We start from the raw sequence: 17,585 nt of genomic DNA, 5'->3' as shown, positions 1-17,585 counted from the left end.
TATTTTTTTTTTGTTTTTTCACGTTTTTGACTCATTTTGTGCTGCCGGGCGGAGGAGGAAGCGGCGGGGGAACCGGTTCTTGCATGGGCAGCGTTTGTGCTATTGCCGGGCCTCGCCGCGCAGCAGCAGGGCAGGAGACCCCCGCCGCCCCGCTCCACCTAAACCGGGCAGAAGCGGCCCCGTTTTCACCGGATTTGTTAAACTTCCCCTCCCCAAAGAGCGCTGGAGAGCGGGAGCACTGACCCCGTGGCGCGACTTTATGTAATAAAGTCACAAAAGCCCAGCAGCATTGTTTCAAGACAATGCTAAACGAGATCAGGGCTTTTAATCCTAGTCTGGACTGCGTGAGGGAATGGCAGCAAGCCACAGAAATTCAGACTATTACAAGTGTTTTCACTTCTGGCTCCGTGGCGTAGTCGTGTCCACGCGCAGAGCGAGCACGGGAAGCTCCCGTTGTCCCGAGGGACGGTGCTGGAGCAGAAGCCCACGGGGAGTTGGGTTTTTTGAGGCACATCTGAGGCTGAAGGCTGCCAGGGCGGCCCGAGGACCTCGAGGCACGTATTCGCTTACGGGCAGCTCCAGCCCCAGGCCCCTGGGGTTCAGCCCAAGTGGTCTGTACATCATTTTCGGAGGACACCGGGATAAAGTCATCCTTTGCTTTTGGGCTCCTCAGGCTTGCCTGAGGCTGAACAACCTCAGTTCCCAACCCCACGGGATCGCTGTTGCAAAAAAAAAAAAAAAATTAAACCCCAGAAGCAGGGGTTTGCTGAAGATGCAGGTTATTTTAAAGCAATCGCGTCCCGAGTTCATTTATAGCTGTCATGTTTTGGCCTCGTCCAAAAGCTTTTTCTGTCCTTACCATAGTGCTTTTAGTGAAGTACAGTTGTCTGAGGAAACAGCCAACCCTCACCTGAAATAGAGAAGATGAATAAGCAAACAGCTCTTTTCATTTATTAATTTGTGACTCTCTAATGTAGAATCACTTCTCCAGGCACATACAGAGTCTATTGACACCATATTTTTCTCCAGACATTGCTATAGAATTTCCAAGAACACCGGAAAAAAGCACACCCGCTCAGAACATCTCCCCCTGCGGCCAGCACAGACGCCGAGCACAGGGAATTGAAACCCTCCTTTTAGTATCGCTCAGGATGTGCTCCGTGGGTATTTATATCCCTTTCTAACTCCTAGCACATCAGAAATAACTACATTGTGGCAATGAGTTCCACAGGTTACACATTGTGTACAAGTTTTAATTAAAAGTTAAATAATTTAAGACATTTGTTTACAGGCAACAGTATCGGTTGCTCACTCTGTACATTGCATTTATTAGACATCAACAAGGAAAAACAGAACATTTGGCACAAGAATGCCAATTTTTTTTTTATTATTATTATTATTATTTTTGGACACATGAACACAAAATATCCCTGCAGGCTAAAAAAAAAAAATACATTGCAAGTTGTACACGACCAGCATCTTATCGCAACATGGGGCTGCTAACCCACCCATAACAGTTTAGAAAGAGTACCTCGTATTGCTATAGACATACATCCAGTCCAAATTTAATAAAATACAATTTTAAACATTACAAGTCTAACAATATAGAAACAAAAATTACATCATAAGTCAAAATGAACAAATGCAAACATTTTACATTGAAGTTTCAGCCTCTAGACATAGAAATATGAAAATGTCAATAGCAAGGTATAAGAAAATCTGTAAGTGATATTACAAGATCTTTCCTCCAATGCACAAGGAAAAAACCTTGTAGTTGAAACAGTATTGATACAATGCCCTCCAAACCCTGCTTTCTTAAAATGAAAGCAGAGTTACTCCCTTGCTATTGAGCAAGAAAAATCCTACAGCACATCCACAAAGGTAGTTTGGGGGGTGGGTTTTGTTAAACACTGGATCTGAACAAAGGTGCCCTTCCCCAGCTGAAGAGCAAAGCTGTTGATGGAGGTTAAATAACTCTGACGCTCGCGTCTGGGACGAGACGTATTCACAAAGCGTGTTTGCCTGTGCATCACCACCTCCGACGCCCTTCGGATGCGGCTACGGGCACTACACTGAACTGTGCTACTCGCAACAAGAATAAATAAGCCAGGCTGTTCAAACGTTGGAGACGGGCTAACTAGCGATTGCCAGAGCTTGTTCAGAATTCAGCTGTTTACAAAGCAAGCAGAACTGGTTTGAAAATGGGATTTCTGCCTTTTTTTTTTTTTTTTTTAATGTCAACCACCCCCTTCCCCAACTCTTTAAACTTTGCTACATTTAAAATCTTTCACACCACATAGCTAAACAGTGGCCAACAGGCTTTATTTATTAAAAAAAAAACCAAAACAAAAAACCAACCCAAACCAAAACCAAAACACCCTAAGAACTACATCTACAGAATGCACATCTTCCCATTGATTGACACATGCATAACGATTCAGTCAGTCCCAAGGGGTTAATCCAGATCATCAAGCCCAACCTCCAGACGTGGACTCAGACCTGTGCAGGACAGCACTGCCGAAACGTCGATCTTACCGTTACCCGCCACGCAACGGTCCCGAACGTCAGCGCTCTTCTCCCACAGCGACAGCACTGCAGCCTTCGCGGTGTTTTAACACGAGACTGAGTTAAGGTTCTCGCCCTGCGTCCCGCGGCCAGCCGAGGTCTAACAATCCGCGTAGTCTGAGGTTAAATATTCAGTCCAGTCACAGGCAAACAAAGGAGAGGCTCTCACTTCACTCAATCTGAACTAGGAGTGCTTGGCACTGGACAACTAACTCACTGGTGATAAAATTATGTATTTCTTATGCACCCTTGATTAAACCAGTCACATTCTTGCCTAGTGCACAAACTCAAAAGAGTGATCTTTGATCCTATAACCTAAAAAGGGTGCTCAGTTTGTTTTCAAGGTGCCAAAGTTCTCCATGTGTGTTGGGTCAGTTGGAGTTCATGCTAAAAAGGGGTTTTCTGTATTCTCCCTGAACGAGTACTGAGAAAAGCAGCCATCTAGCTGAAGCAGCGGTCAGTCTCCCACCCACGTCCTGATTTTATTACACAAGTGAGGTATTCTTTAAAAAAAATTAAGAAAAATAAAAGTAATTTTTTTTTTTCAATCTAAACCTGTCCACAGAATGTGCCAGGAGCAGAGTTCGCTTCAGTCCCATTTTCAACAGAAATGAAAAAAGTTTAAACTTAATTTAATGAGACATACTACTTGAAAGGAGGTTATAAAACTGTTTGAAGACTAAGTTCAGTGTACTCTGGTACAACTGAAAAAGCCAGCATTCAGAAATGTAAACTTTAATTTATTTACAAGCTTAAAGACTGAAGGAAACAGCATTTCATATTGCTGAAATTTTGAGGGGGCTGGTTCCTAAGCTTTGGAACAGCAGACAACCTAGCAGCAAACCCCACACGAGTATCAGAGACCACAGTGCAATCGTTGGACTTCTCAAACTTCTGTTATCAAAGTAGCGGTGTTGGCTCTACTCAGTTTAGGAATAAGCTTTTAATCTGTGCTAACTCATGTTAACACTAAGAGGAATCTAGTCTTAACTAGATGGTCGTGGATTCCAAGTATTCAATGAAACCAAGCCCCTCCTCTTTATTACGCGTTGCAGCTGAAAAAAGCCAAGCAGGTTAAAAAACCCTAAATTCTAGGCTGGGACAGAATCAGAATATGAGACTCACATTGGTTAAACATGCTGTTGAATGCAGTTGTGTGCGCAACCTAGATTCCCAGGGGGGAAAAAAAAAAAGTTTAAAATGCTGGTTCAAGTCCTTAGGTTGCCTGTCACACAATACATTTAGACTGTACAGATTGGCAAGCCTTTCCTACACGTAACACCCAGTTTCCAAGCTTATAAAAAATGTCGTAGACGGGACACCAACAGTGAATATAAAACAGTTAAAAATAATTCTTAAAAAAAGCATGGAAGTGCGTCTTTTCTAATTAGTTTCAGAAACTGCCAAATTGTGTGTTAAGAAAACGACACGAGAATGTTGGTTAAACTCATGCACAATCCTCAGCTAGAAAATTACACTGTTGGGGGGCTTAAAAAACAAATATTTATTGCCAAAGTTAAACCTTCTATGAGAAAAAAGTTTTAAAATCACTTAGATTTATCAAACCACACAGCAGCATAAAGTGGGCACTTTTGTAAAAGTTTGCAAAATACCTAAAAGCTAATTTTTTTTTTCTGTTTTTATCATTTTTAGAGGGGGAAATGATGGTTCAGTACTTGTTACGATACCATGGCAGTATTATTTGTAACCATTATAATTAAAATCTACTGACAGGCATCACTATCTGGTTATATTACACATTCACAGAACAAGAACCACCTATCTGAACTCGCAGTATAGTGCAATTGCTTTGCAGCCGAAGTCTGCAGAGATTAAAAAGATAATTAGTAAAACTGACAAAAAACTGCAATACCTGTGAAAGTTATGTTTGTTAAAAGGCATTTACAGTAGTGAAGTCTAAAATCTCCATTAAAAAATCTATGGCCCCACACAATAGAACAATTACATTTAACTGGAGTAAAACATTTTGCCATAATATGCATACTCACTAAGCAGTGCATGAAGACAGGGAATCAGTTGTCATGATAAACTAATGGGATGAGAAGATAACTTAAAAACGATAGCTAGCAAAATATTCAATAGAAACCTTTCGTGCCAAGTCCTTTAAAAATTTCAGGATGATCGGCCTTTTGCGCTTTGAGGTAAAAATTCAGTCCAATGCATCAGAAAAGACAGTCTATGAATTTCTATTACATAAAATAATGAAACAAATGGCTCAATTGTGTTGGTGCATCAGACATTGCTGTGAAGTACAGATTCAGTGCGACTGTTCAGAGCTGCTGGTAGTGGGCAGTCTGAAATAAACTGGGCCCTAGCCATAGCAGTAGGCATTCAAAACATTTCAGGACTGCACGGGTTGTTGGTTTTGCCTCATCTTCCCAGATGCTCTCAAGCAAAATACATCGTATGCTGAGTATCATGGTGGATCTGCACTGCCTTTGCCAGAGCCTGAGGATCGCGGCCATTGCTCTGTCCTGACACATGGCTGCCTTCAGCACTGTAAAAACACAGACACATACAGAGAACCGTGAACAATTTGGCCAAGCAGCACAAAATTTGGGTCTGTTATCCGGCTGCCAAGACGACGAGGCACAGTTCCTTACCTGTCATGATCCTTGTCCACAAGATGGTACCTGGCCCTAAACGCTACCAGCCTGGCATAGTACGCAGGAGCTGGAATAGAGACAGATCGCGTACACCGGACATACGTGTGACACAGCTGATACGTCAACAGCTGTAGTTCATCTGCAGTAAAACAGTTGTCGTCCCACAAGACCTGATAGTGGGAGGGCCGGCTGGTTCCCTGTGGAGAACAGATGAGCGGTCAGCTGGAGAGCACCAACAAAAACAGGGGTGGTGCCTGAAGGCTGTACCTTCTATCAGTGCATTGAAGCGGGAGTGCCAAACGGGCACTGAACTGATGCGACTGTAGGTCTGCCAAGCTATAAGTAGAAGCGACATTACTCATCAGGACAACTACAAGGATTTAGTCCCACAGCCTGAGCACAGCAGAGCTGAAACGTTACCTGAATTCCTGCATGGCTACAGAGGTAAAAGTCAAATTCAGAAGGATGTGTGATCGTGCTGTCCACAGTAGTGCCTGCTGGTACGTTGCCGCTCTTACCCACCTATTGAGGAAAGTTTATTATTAGCCCATGGTTTTTTTTGGAAGTGACCCAAAAATACCTCCTAAGGTAGGTTCTACTCAAAGCTGTTTGAGCATTTACTGCTCAAAAAGGTGGAAAAATATTAAGGTCATTTACACAGGAGGAATGAAAATGTTCCCTGTGAGTTCATTTTTAGAAATTTCACCAAATCCAACTGGTGTGTCATCAGAGAAAAACAAAATACTTGCCAGGAGTATTAAAATTGCAGAGTGGGTTCAAGCCTACACAAGTCATTCAGGATCTGAAAATGCAGGTTTTCTGAAATAAATTTATTTCATACCCTTGTTTGCACTCACACCCCAGAGACCTGTATTTTTCAAGCAAACCTGAGATCAAGAACTTTTCCTAAAGAAGGTTCCTTAGCTGGCTTGTGGATTCATGCCACAGACAAATCCTACAGATGTATCTAGAGACAGAACAGGCAACAAACCGAACAACTAGTTCAGTTTATAGTCAGGAATCCCAGACTATAGCTCCAGATACCCAAATACAGGGATATAGAGGACACCAACTCTGAAAGGGGCTGGGAACAAGCTGTTCCACTCTGACCGCCTGACCTAGAGGGGAGGAACTGGTTGTTTTGGCGGAGAAAGCATGTTACTGCACAGAACTGCTACTGCTTGTGCGGATTAATTCAGTTTTAGTGGACAAGATGGATACCACCCCACTTAACCAAACAATCTTACTTTCCTGTTGCCATCACCTCCTTCTTATGTAGTCAACATTACTTGCCCTTTCAGTTTTGTCAGCACAGAATAGTCTGGTGTGATGCCTTTTCTGCACAACAATGTAGGTTATTCCTGGTCTATAATCTTCTTCCAAACTAATACAGGCCTTCCGGATTGCTATCAGTTCTGGCCAAGCTACCTAGAAGTAGAAGATTTAACTATTAGGTGCTGAATTCAGTACATATAATATTATTTTCATTTTTTCCGTGTACAAATGCCACTTTGTAAAGAACACGATCGGACAGGATAACTGTACATTGTGCTTGCCCAGGAACACTCAACAAAACTATTAACTGTCCCCTTAACAAATGCCATCCACATATATATTTTCAAGGGCCAATCCTTTTTCACAAGCAACAAGGAATCATTAGACAATACCTGCTTCATCTGTCCTTCTGATACTCCCCCTCTGTAGTAAATGATCCTTGTGGGCTTGAAACGGGTGGATTTGTAAAACTGGATCAATAGTTCTCGCACCATATTGGTCAGGTCCTGTATCACCTCCTGACTGTAGAGCAGCTCCTGGGAGGTCTCCTGGCGGGAGGTCTGCACGCGCACCGTAGCGCAGTAACGGCTAGGATGGCCATCCATGCTGCCCACCACCGCAGCTATGGAAGGCTTCTTTCCATCCCCAGCAGGAGGGTGAGTGACATCTGCTCCCAAAAAGATCACTGGCTGCTGGAACACCGAGGGCCTGTTTAATATGATTAAGGCTTATTAAATAATAAATAGTAACAGTAACAACACAAAGAAGGGGTGGGTGAAGAAGGAAAAAAAAAAAATTTACAACCGAGGATGGTATATCCAAACCATTCAACAGAACTAAAAACCTATCAGAATCTTTAAAGATGAAGTTCTCTGCCTCAGGGTCTTACAGTCCAGAGAGAACAGAAAGTGAAAAGGCAAGGACCAAAGGCAGACAAAGTTACAAGCGTTTATCACCAGTCACTCTTCCTCACTCCTTTCCTTTCAGTTTGGAAGGAAATACCTTACGCTTAAGGAAGTGGCAAGAGGAAAAGGTAGACTGACTGAACCCAAGGGCAGGAAAAAGACGTGGGGAAAAAAAGCCTTTGTGAGCTTGTTTTCACACATGCTGCTGGATGGCTCTAACACTAGAGATGATCCTCGGCACGGGCTTACTAAGCAGATTCTGAATGCAGAAGCATCCTTCTCTGTCCACTTCAGACTGTGGGTATTTCTAAAGCACTTAATATTTTGAAAGGTATCATTTTAGCAAATAAAACAAAATGACACCATTTTGCTTGACAATCCACACTTCAAGGAGATCTTTAGATTTCATCTCACCTTTGATGAGGTACAAGCACATTGTTGATTCCTCCAAGCTTTGCATTTATCTTCAGACACAGGTTGGACAGCGTTTGCGGTGAGGTTTTTACCACATTCTTTACCTGAACACACTGAGTGGCCATTCCTAGAAGAGTGTCACCGACCCGCTTTACTTCAGCTGTGACAGAAAAATAAAGTGGTGGTTCCAATTACCTGAACAGTCAGTAGTTCCATCTGCTTCCCCCCTCGCCCCCAATGTTACCATCATTCAGACCCTTAAAAGTTCACCAACAAAGGTTCAGTTCGCTCTTTGGTAATATACAAGTACTCCAATCACGCCTGACAAACCCATCTCCAAAACCACCTTTTAAATGGAAGATACTGCCTGCTCTGTCCCCTTCCTACCGCTGAAGTGCACAATAAGATGCCCACTTGCCGTATAACTAATTAACGCTTTACAGCCTCTTCTCCATACCGTACACGGGCGTCTTTCCAGGTAGAATCACCACGATCAGCTGCAGACCAACATAAGTCAGTTTTAAGTGTTTAAACATGGGCTCCACGCTGTCTGCACCCTGGGCGTATTTGCAGAAGCAGGGCTGGCCTTGGATCGGCATCCCCGCATCCTTGGAGATCTTGCGCAGCTGGTCAGTAAAACTCCTGTAAATGAAACAGAAATGGATTTGCCCTGGCTTTTTCACTATGTTTCACTTTGCTGTTAATTTTATCAACAAGATCTAAGCTATTTCAGCTATTTCACAGCACTTCCAATTTGACACTACAGTAATTATGTTTTAGCAACCCTATCACTATAAGAAACTAACAGGACTCTCATCCTGTCTGAGGACATTTCATAAGCCTCCATGTCTGTAATTTTAGAAGTCTTGGGGAAACAAACATATATTTGAGTTGAACATTCTGAGGCAGACCGCCAAACTAATACTGATGCTCTGGTAGATTTTTACTCATCCACCAAACTTATCTGAGCATCACTGCAGCCATGATTTTTGCCAAACATTTCAGTGGTTCACAGTGTCTCTATCTTTAGGATTCTGTAGAGTAATTTGAAGGACAGGGAAAAAAAAAAACCGTGGCGTTATGTTGCCTGGGAGGCAGTAAAGGTTAAGAAAAAAAATTAGCTCAAAATTAACCATCATCAGTTATTTGTAAAAACAACAGAATACAAGTGGAATGCAGTCTCCAGAGCAGGAAACACAGCCTCAGTGGTAAGGGAATTAATCCTTTTCCTAGCTGGCCAATTAGGTTACAAACTTTGTCGTAGTCTCCTCCCAAATTGTAAACGTTTAAGACACTGCAGAACTGTCATTTCCTCTTTTTACTATCAGATACATTAAAATCAACTTATATTGTGTATCACCTTTCAGAAATATGAGGAAAATAAACCTTGAAATAAGTATCCTGATTAATAGGAAAATACTTACTTTAGTAAGTCTTCCCTGCATTGTTTTTGAGGAGCAAAACAGGCAACAGCCCAAACTTTAATCTCAATGCCAGCATAGAACTGTTTGCCTCTCATGTCCCACACACCTTGGTTTGGTGTGGCCACAGTCTTGTTCTAGGTAAAAACCAAAGGCAAATTAAAAATGAAATGCTGTTTGTTTTTTTTTTTTTTGACTACAGCCGAACAGTGCTCATACAAAGGAAGCCTTATGAGAAGATATAGGGAACACTTAACGAATTCAAATAAGCTCAGGACAAGGTATTTTACAAGACCTGGAAAGCTCACCCTGCCTCCATATTGCAGCATTGGTGCTGGCAAGACTCTGCCTGTCAACTCCGTCATTTCATTATGGACAACAATACCAAACTCCTTCAGGTAGGGATCAGGTCCACCAACCATACTGTTACTTTTCACCTGGTGACAAGAAAAACATTTACGTAACTACACCTAATGCTTCAGGTGGCTCTGTCCTCTTTGCCATGAATAAGCTTTCTATTTAAAAGGATTTGTTTTAACGAAGTCATGTTTCTTTAACCTCTGCAGTTCTTAGTCATTCTGCTTATCATTACATATGCTACAATGCTTCTGGAAGAGCCATAAGAAGTCACAAACGCCAACTGTTTAGCTGGAAAAACACCACTTACTAGTCTGCTGATTTCTTCCTGCCGGTCCGGTGCAGATCTTGCGGTTGCTTTTATCATAGTCGACGTCTGATTGTCTGTTAGCTTCTTTATACATCTCTGGCCTGCCACTATGTTGCACACCTACACAGGGACAGCGAGAGGTGGCGTGATACCATTTAACGGAGGGTATGCCGCAATGCAAGAGAAAGTTAGATTCTTACCTCAAGCGGTAAGTATGTGTGTTTCTGTTCCTGTCCTACTTGGAGACAGGGAAGGTGAGGATATTTGAGCTGCAGACTGTACTTCTGCTTAAAATACTGAGCTACTGTACACTCCATAGCCTGCCCATTTTCCAGCTGCAGAGGAAACCTATAAAGGACATTTGTTCTGGTTAGACTTTTCAAGATTTTTTTTTTTTTTTTTTTTTTTTTTGTAAAAAGGAAAAAAGGGTATGGAAAAATCTATTCCAGGCTAGAAATGCTGGAAACATTTATTTTCCTTAGCTACTGGATCTCCTCTTTATGAAAAGATTTTATAGAGTATATACTGAATTTTTCATAGCTATTTTTAAAATTACAGCATTTCATAACTATATTTAAAAGTCAGGATACAGCTTCAATTTTCCTGTGTTGAAGGAAATAAAGCAGTGGTCTAAACGCACACGATTCTTCTACTCCACTAAGACTAAACATTCTTATAAAGACACACAGCTGCTTCACCCCCAGAGTCAACTATTCTTGCATAAACAATGTAGCTAGTATATCTAATAGGTTCAAGATTTTTAAAATTGTGAGAAAGTGCTTGTATACATACGTCTGATGACTGGCTGGTCGCCGAGTAACATTGCAAACTCGGTATTTTCTCTTCATCTGGCCACAGTGGGTAACCTCTACTTTTAGACCTGAAAAAATCCAACACAAAAGTCATCTAAATAAATTCAGGCATAGGAGTCACCTTTGGGAAAGGCGAGGGCAAAAAGGAACAGGCCAGCTTCCCAAGCGCCTTGCAAATTCTCATTACAATGTAATACGAGCAGGTTTCCAGTATTTTGTTGCAGCAGCTTTAGAACAAGCCTTTACCTCTGATTTCTTTGGTAAATTTGACACGCTGGGAGTCCGTAAGAGGCTTGGTTTGTTCGTTGATGTTCTGAATGTCCAAGACCTCGCACATGAACTCAATGATAGGCTGGGCACGATAGAAAGCAGTTGCTGATACTAAGATAAAAAAAGAGGACATTTAATTTAGAAGCAGCGAGAACTCCGTCACATTAGTGAGACAGAATTTCCTACATACCATCAATGTTGAGCATCATGTTCCACATGGCAGGCCTGACTGACTGGTGGAAACCAAACCAGACCTCCCTGCCACCACCCAGAGGGTGGTAATAACCTTCAGGGGGGGAGAAGAAGGAGCGACCCACAGGAGTGTACCTGAAAAAAAAGAAGAAAATTAATACTTTGATCATTCTTTTCCGATACACCTTTTTACATTCATGCTTATAGTGTTTAAAAGCACAGTAAATTTCTACAGTACGTTAGAATTCTTAGAGCTAACTTCTGGCAAGCATACAAAGCCTTTACTGACGGCACAGCTGGAAAGGCTATAGCAAATTCCTGTCAGAAACATGACCAGCAGATACAGGTCCTGAGTTCAGATCAGATTTCCCTATTCTAGTGCAAATTTGTAAGGCAGGCATTGAGTTACACAACCGCATCCCTCATCCCTTCTACCGTAGGCAAGTGTAATAGCAGTAGAACAGCAGCAAGTAATCACTAATACAAACGTTAAGACAGATAGATATAGGATTAAGCCAGTGAGGAAGGCACCGAAAGTACCCACCTCATGGAGGGAAGGTGCCGTGTGATTACATCAAGCGCCTGTACAGAATCTTCAGGAACTTCATTCAGGTGCCCTGCCAGAGCTTCCAGCAGCAACTGAAGGCTGACGACTGACACCCACTGAATGGATACTTTGAACGTCTGGTCCTTCCCCTCCCCTGGCAGGGTCACCTCCATATCCACCTGACACAGAACAGAATTAAGCACAAGCTTTTGTTATGGATTGCAGACTATCACAACACTAATCAACGTTACGTTTTTCTCCTTCGAATCTATATTTTTGATGATTAGTTTGTGTAATTCTCTTAAGATATTACAGATGGTTTCCTTCGGATTTTGAAAGCTTGTAATTTAGTCATCTGAGAAACTGCACTGAGGTATCTTTAAGTGTAAATTTTAAGCAGTAATTAGTACAGTGACATCAAAGCTCTGGAGAACTGTGAGTCATTTTTTTATTTTTTTCCAAGTCAGCCAATTAATAGCAAGATGCCTTGTGAACCAAATGGGAAGGCAGAAAAACCTTTCGGTCAAAAAGACAACTCACTGGGAAACAAATCTCAGAGTTCTAGCACAGTACTCGACGTTACCCTTGCACACACCATCAGCCCAAAGCATAAATGTGAACTCATTTTACATATTCCTCATGGCACTATACTGGCAATAACCAGATCCCTGGGGAGAAGAGTAGATGCGCATTAAGTTTTGTATCAGGACTGGTTAATAGAGATTGCAATCTGTTAGAGCCAGGGTGCTGGTGAGCACGGCCCAGAACATGAAGGGCCAGTGCAGCTGATCTAGCTGTCGATGGTACTTGTGCCACACGTTCTTATGGGACAGGAGGACGTATCTCAACAGTGCAGCCAAACCAAAACAGCCTGTTTGTCATCTACAACTACTTTATCATTTAGCAACAGAACAAGGGTTAGAACAGAGAAAAAGGAAGTTTCTATCGGGGCCGGGGGGGAAATCTACTTGCAGCTGAAAGAGCACAACATACTAATTCACACCATCACTGACAAATTCTCCAACTAGGGAGCTGGGAATTAGAAACCCGAAGATGACAAACTTCAGTAAAACACCAACAAGTTCCTAGAGATCCCTGACTGGCACTGCCTGTCATTTCCAAGACTACTAATACGTGTGACAGCATTTTGGGTTTATGTCAATAAAAGAACACTTTTCAAATGACACTGTAATGGTTTTCCCACAAAAACTTAAAACTGCTTATAGTAACACTCACTCTATCCCGGCCAATAGGTAATGGGTGTGCAGTATACATGTTCCGCTTCCCATCGTATCCAGGCTGCCGATCACCAAATATCTGCATCTTGAAGTGTCTCACCATGGTATCCACCACCTCTCTACAGAGGGATTAGTTGAGTTAGGTTGAAGAACAAAATCCAGCAATGGTCTTACACAGTTTAAAATTCCTGTTTCACATTTTCTTAAATGAGCAAGGTAGGAGAAACAATGCACTAGAGCACACCCAGCTCAACACCAGGAGTTTTAAAGGTCACCTCCAGATTAAGACACCTAAGTTTCAACATACAGGTGTCTATACGCAAGGCAGGATTGATTCTACTGACACAGCATCCGCACGTGGACCCTAAAACGTTGGCGTCAATCTGGAAGCTGAATTCCCTCCCCTCAGCTGCTACACACATTTGTATAATAGACTGCGGAACAATTATCAGGGACATTCACTTGTAGACTGGAAAATAAAACCAGCTGTAGTTCAATGCTTAGCACATTTCCTAGAGCCTTCCAGATTACAGGCCAACTGCAAAACATCTTAAGAAAAAGAAGGAGAATATTATATTATAGTTCACTGAAAAGCAACTGTTAACCATAGTACAAACATAAACTGGCCTTTAGCAGATGAAGAACTTCTAGGATGTACAGTTTTCTTAAATTGAGGCATATACACTCTAATTTTTTGTATTGAACAACTCATACCTGTTCACTCTTCGGGGGCGTTTTTCTGGTTTGATATCTACGTCATAGTGATAAACATCAATCTTGGGGATCTGAACCTGAAAATGATTGGCTAGGAGGCGGATGGGTTTCCCAACAGTTCCCAGGCCTGGGCGACGGGGTGGCTGGAAGAGGCTTGCCGGGGGCCCTAGGGAAGTCAAATAAATATGCGTGAGATGTAATTGATCATCCGTCACAGTAGCCTTTCAGGTGTACTTTAGCTGACTTTGACAGGACAGAAAGAAATCTGAAGTAGCTTTCTGAGGTTGCAAATGGAGGTGTTCCAAGTGACTCACAGCCCTCCAGCTGCTCGGAACTTCCAGGTAAAAAAAACCCACAAGTTCCCTAAAGCATATATAGGTTAGTGCCACAAGTCATTCTCAAAATTTTGGTGACATTTATTCATGACTGTGGTTATGAGCTTGACAGAGTCCCAAGATGGAATGCAACCATTCGCATATTATGTATTCTTATATAATGTAAAGATAAATATATTCCCACCACCATTTCTAGACCTAGCCAACAGCCACACAAGCCACGCTTTTTTCATTATTTTCACTATAGGCTTACAGTTCGGATGTTAATGATTGTCACTTGTGGCATACTTAAGACATACATCCCCAATTTTTATCTGAAAATTGGTATTATCTGGAAATGGGTAAGGGATATTTTTATTCTAAACTAAACTAAAAACATATTTCTGTACTGGATCTAAGGTAAAACAGTTTTGCCATTTCCTTTACATCATGAACACATCACTTGTGTTAATAGTGAAATATTTTTCCCCTAGAGCACAATTTCAGCCAACTTAACATTCCAACACAAAGGAAGGAGTGAGAAAATGTTTAGGCTTTCTTCTAAAAAGAAGAGTAAGAGAGAAAGCATAAAGACAGGTATATGGGTGTGGAAAAGATCATTGATTTGGACAAAAGTAAGAGCTTCAGGAACAGTTCTAAGGAGGAAATTATTAGAGGCTTGAAAAAGTACTCACACCCTAGCTAGTCACTAGTTAAATCTTTAGTTAACTTCCTCAAAGTGTTAAGATCTGAGATACCATGTTAACAAGATTAAACAGATTTTTTTTTTTAAATCTATCACAGCCTCAGTTAACACTGCACATAAAGCAAAGTGAATTAGTATATTTTCATGGATTTTGTCTATATCTGCCAGTGCTTAGCCTGATCAAGGTTTCTTCCCTCCATTGTAGAGTAGCAAAGGAGAGGGGGGAAAAAGGGCTACAAGAATGCAATAATAAAGCAATCATAAAACTTAGGGCAAATATAGTATCATAAGACTGTGTCAACCTGCCAGTATCTATTTAAGTCAAAGGCTCACAGTTTATACCAGGAGGGAAGAGAAGCAAGATAAGCTGTGGGAGGATGCAGCTCATATTTGGGCACATTTCAGGGTGCAGCAACAAACTTTAACACAACCGTAAACTAAACCCAGGACCAAATCTAAGGAGCCTTCTACACTGGCTTTATGAGCCATCCAACGGCTACTCCACTACATTACCAATTAAAATTACCGATCCGCGGACACTAACCCCAGAATAGTTTTAAGCAGAAGTAACACCCAGACCGTGCAAGCAGCTGTAGCCCACTTGACACGTCAACTTCCCAAAGCTGCAGCAGCGGGGCGGCTGCCGGGGCCACAGGCATCCCACGCGACACATCTCTGGCTCCGCACCCGCCTGACTGATTGCGATCCCTCCAGGAGGAGCTCGCGGTGCCGTAGCTAACTGGGTTTGGGGGTACAGTTAGTACTTTAAAAGACTGCAGCTGTCTTGACAAGCATGAATCATCAAGGACAATCAAAATTTGCTGTGCTTATTTGGATACTAGAGAGATGATCCATTAATCCCGTGCTAATTAGTCTGAAGTAAGTGCAGACACTGACCTCCTGCAAGAGATTAAATGACAACTATATTTACCCATTTCCCTCCTGCGGTATTGACAAGTTTGGTAAAGAGGCATGGCAACACTGACCTCAGTCGGTTTTGATCAAAGGAGATAAAACTTGTACCTTCCCCTTTCTAAAGTTATTTCTCAAAGGATTCCAGAGAATAGGCTACAAACCGTTTTCCATTTGAAGCCAGGCTGCCCTGCAAGTCACACCGATTTTATCAGGATTCCTACCCGATTGGCCCGACTTGGATTATACGTGCTGTTAGTCTTTTAATTTCTCCTACTCTGCGTCGATTATGTACTAAGCACCCTCAACCAAGTTACTTCAGACAGGAAGCAGTTTTACAAAACTAAAAGAGGATCTACTTCTACAGTTGGAAGTCAGCGAGGACACGCTACATCATATCTACATACAGCAGACTCTCCAAGTCAGCCCCCCACTATCTTAAAGTCTGGATTCTTCTGGAATCGCACCTTTGTGTCAATAAACATTTCCTATCGCACCAAAATTAACACTACTTCGATCGTACCAATAGTTTGAACGGGAACCTGACGGATAAGATGCCCAGACCGCTTAGGTCAAGAAATACATCTTGCAGACATTCGGTACAAGAATAATCATGGAACAGGACACAAGTAGGAAAATGCCACGTGCAAAACACCACCAATATTTAAAGTTTGTTGAAAAAATAAAAAATAATCTGCATATTTTCAGAAAGTATCACCTTAAACTCCCAGTAATGGCTTAATGTCAAAAATACAACTTGCGATCGTGCAGCTCACGGGACGCGGGCGCGGGGAGCACCTCGCTCTGCCTCCCCGGCCCCTCGCTACCGCTGTTCCCGTCCCAAGCCGGCGGCCACGTCCCGGCCGCACCGGCGGGGCCGGGCACCGGCGGCAAACTTGCCCCGCGGTTAGCGACCTGCTCGGCAGGAGCTCCCAGGGCACCTACAAATCTCCTCGGAAAGTTCAGCGCCCTGCCGCAGTTCCTCTTCGAGGGAAAGCGCCCGGCGCTGCCCGGCCGCCCCCGAGCCCGCTCGCGGCTCAGCTCGCCGCCGGCGGCCTGCTGCGGGCTCACCGGCGGCCCCGGGGCCCGCCGGGCCCGGCCTGCGGCACGGACCGGACCGCCCGCCCCAGGGCCGCGGCGGCTGCCGGCCCGGCCCGGCCGCGAACGTCCGAGGCCGGCGGGGACAGCCCCGGCCGGGCCCGCGGCCTCCTTCCCCCCGCGGACACGGCCCCGCCACCGCCCCCGGGGCCGGCTCAGCGCGGCGCCGGGCCCACGCCTGACAGGGCCGGCGCGGACCGCGACCCGCCAGGCCGCGACCGGCCGGGCCCCCTCCGCTCCGCCCGCCCCGCGCCCCCGCGGCTCTCACCGGGTCCCAGCGCTTCCATGGCGGCGGCGGCGGCGGCCTCGCTGCGGTCCCCCCCGGCCCCGACGACCGCCCCGGGCCCCGCCGCCGGCCCCGCCGCCGCCGCGTAGCGCTTGATCTCGGGAATATTGGCTCCGGGGTGGGGGCCCGGCGCGGGAACGGGGGGGGCGGCGGCGGGGCGCGGGGAGGAGGAGGAGGAGGAAGAAGAGGAGGAGGACGGGGGGGCGCGGCGGGGAGCGGTCCCCGCGCTCCGCTTCCCCGAGCGGCGGCGCAAACAATCCCCCCGCTGCGCCGCCGCCGCGCCCGCGCGCGCCCCCGCCGCCGCCAGCACGCGCCGCCTCCCCCCGCGCGCGCCCCCCGCCGCCCGGGCGACGAGGAGGAGGAGGAGGAGGAGGAGGAGGAGGAGGAAGAAGAGGCCCCTCCACACTGCCCGGCGCCGCCGGCTCGCGCACGCGCGCCGCCCCCTACCGGCGGGGCCGCGCACGCCGCCCGCACCCCTTCAGCGCCGGCGCGGCCCCGCGGCGGCAACAGGTGACGGCGGCTGCCCGCGCGCCGCCCCGCCCCGCGCCTCAGGGAGCGGCCTCGGGGGGCCGCCTCGGGGGAGCTGCCTCAGGGAACCACCTCGGGGAGCCCCCTCAGGGAG

At 44.8% G+C, this 17,585-nt stretch overlaps 1 protein-coding gene across 3 annotated transcripts; it reads right to left on the bottom strand.

Annotated features, from left to right (window-relative positions):
• Positions 1–1,420: 1,420 nt before the first annotated feature.
• AGO4 (argonaute RISC component 4) lies at positions 1,421–16,964 on the bottom strand. Of its 3 annotated transcripts, XM_075722132.1 has the most exons (18): positions 16,946–16,964; positions 13,648–13,813; positions 12,932–13,052; positions 11,693–11,874; positions 11,147–11,283; positions 10,933–11,067; positions 10,667–10,754; positions 10,075–10,222; positions 9,875–9,994; positions 9,516–9,644; positions 9,211–9,344; positions 8,244–8,428; positions 7,787–7,946; positions 6,860–7,175; positions 6,486–6,620; positions 5,613–5,714; positions 5,190–5,389; positions 1,421–5,083 (listed from the first exon to the last, which is right to left on the bottom strand). In XM_075722132.1, the coding sequence occupies exons 1-18, from the start codon at positions 16,962–16,964 to the stop codon at positions 4,975–4,977; spliced, it is 2,586 nt and encodes an 861-aa protein (XP_075578247.1). In that variant the 3' UTR covers positions 1,421–4,974. The 3 variants fall into 3 exon arrangements, with proteins under 3 accessions (XP_075578247.1, XP_075578248.1, XP_075578249.1); XM_075722133.1 differs by lacking the exon at positions 16,946–16,964 and having other exon boundaries at positions 12,926–13,052; positions 13,648–13,867; XM_075722134.1 differs by lacking the exons at positions 5,613–5,714; positions 16,946–16,964 and having other exon boundaries at positions 13,648–13,867.
• Between the last annotated feature and the right edge of the window lie 621 nt (positions 16,965–17,585).

Source organism: Pelecanus crispus, chromosome 16 (genome assembly GCF_030463565.1).
Source record: "Pelecanus crispus isolate bPelCri1 chromosome 16, bPelCri1.pri, whole genome shotgun sequence".
NCBI lineage: Eukaryota > Metazoa > Chordata > Aves > Pelecaniformes > Pelecanidae > Pelecanus > Pelecanus crispus.
This window is presented reverse-complemented; position numbering and strand designations above follow the sequence as displayed.

Coding starts and splice junctions, on each gene's coding strand:
- AGO4 (XM_075722132.1), bottom strand. Junction 9,995..10,074: donor ACACATACTTACCGCTTGAG/GTAAGAATCTAA, acceptor GTCCCTGTGTAG/GTGTGCAACATAGTGGCAGG. Junction 5,084..5,189: donor GTGGACAAGGATCATGACAG/GTAAGGAACTGT, acceptor GTGTTTTTACAG/TGCTGAAGGCAGCCATGTGT.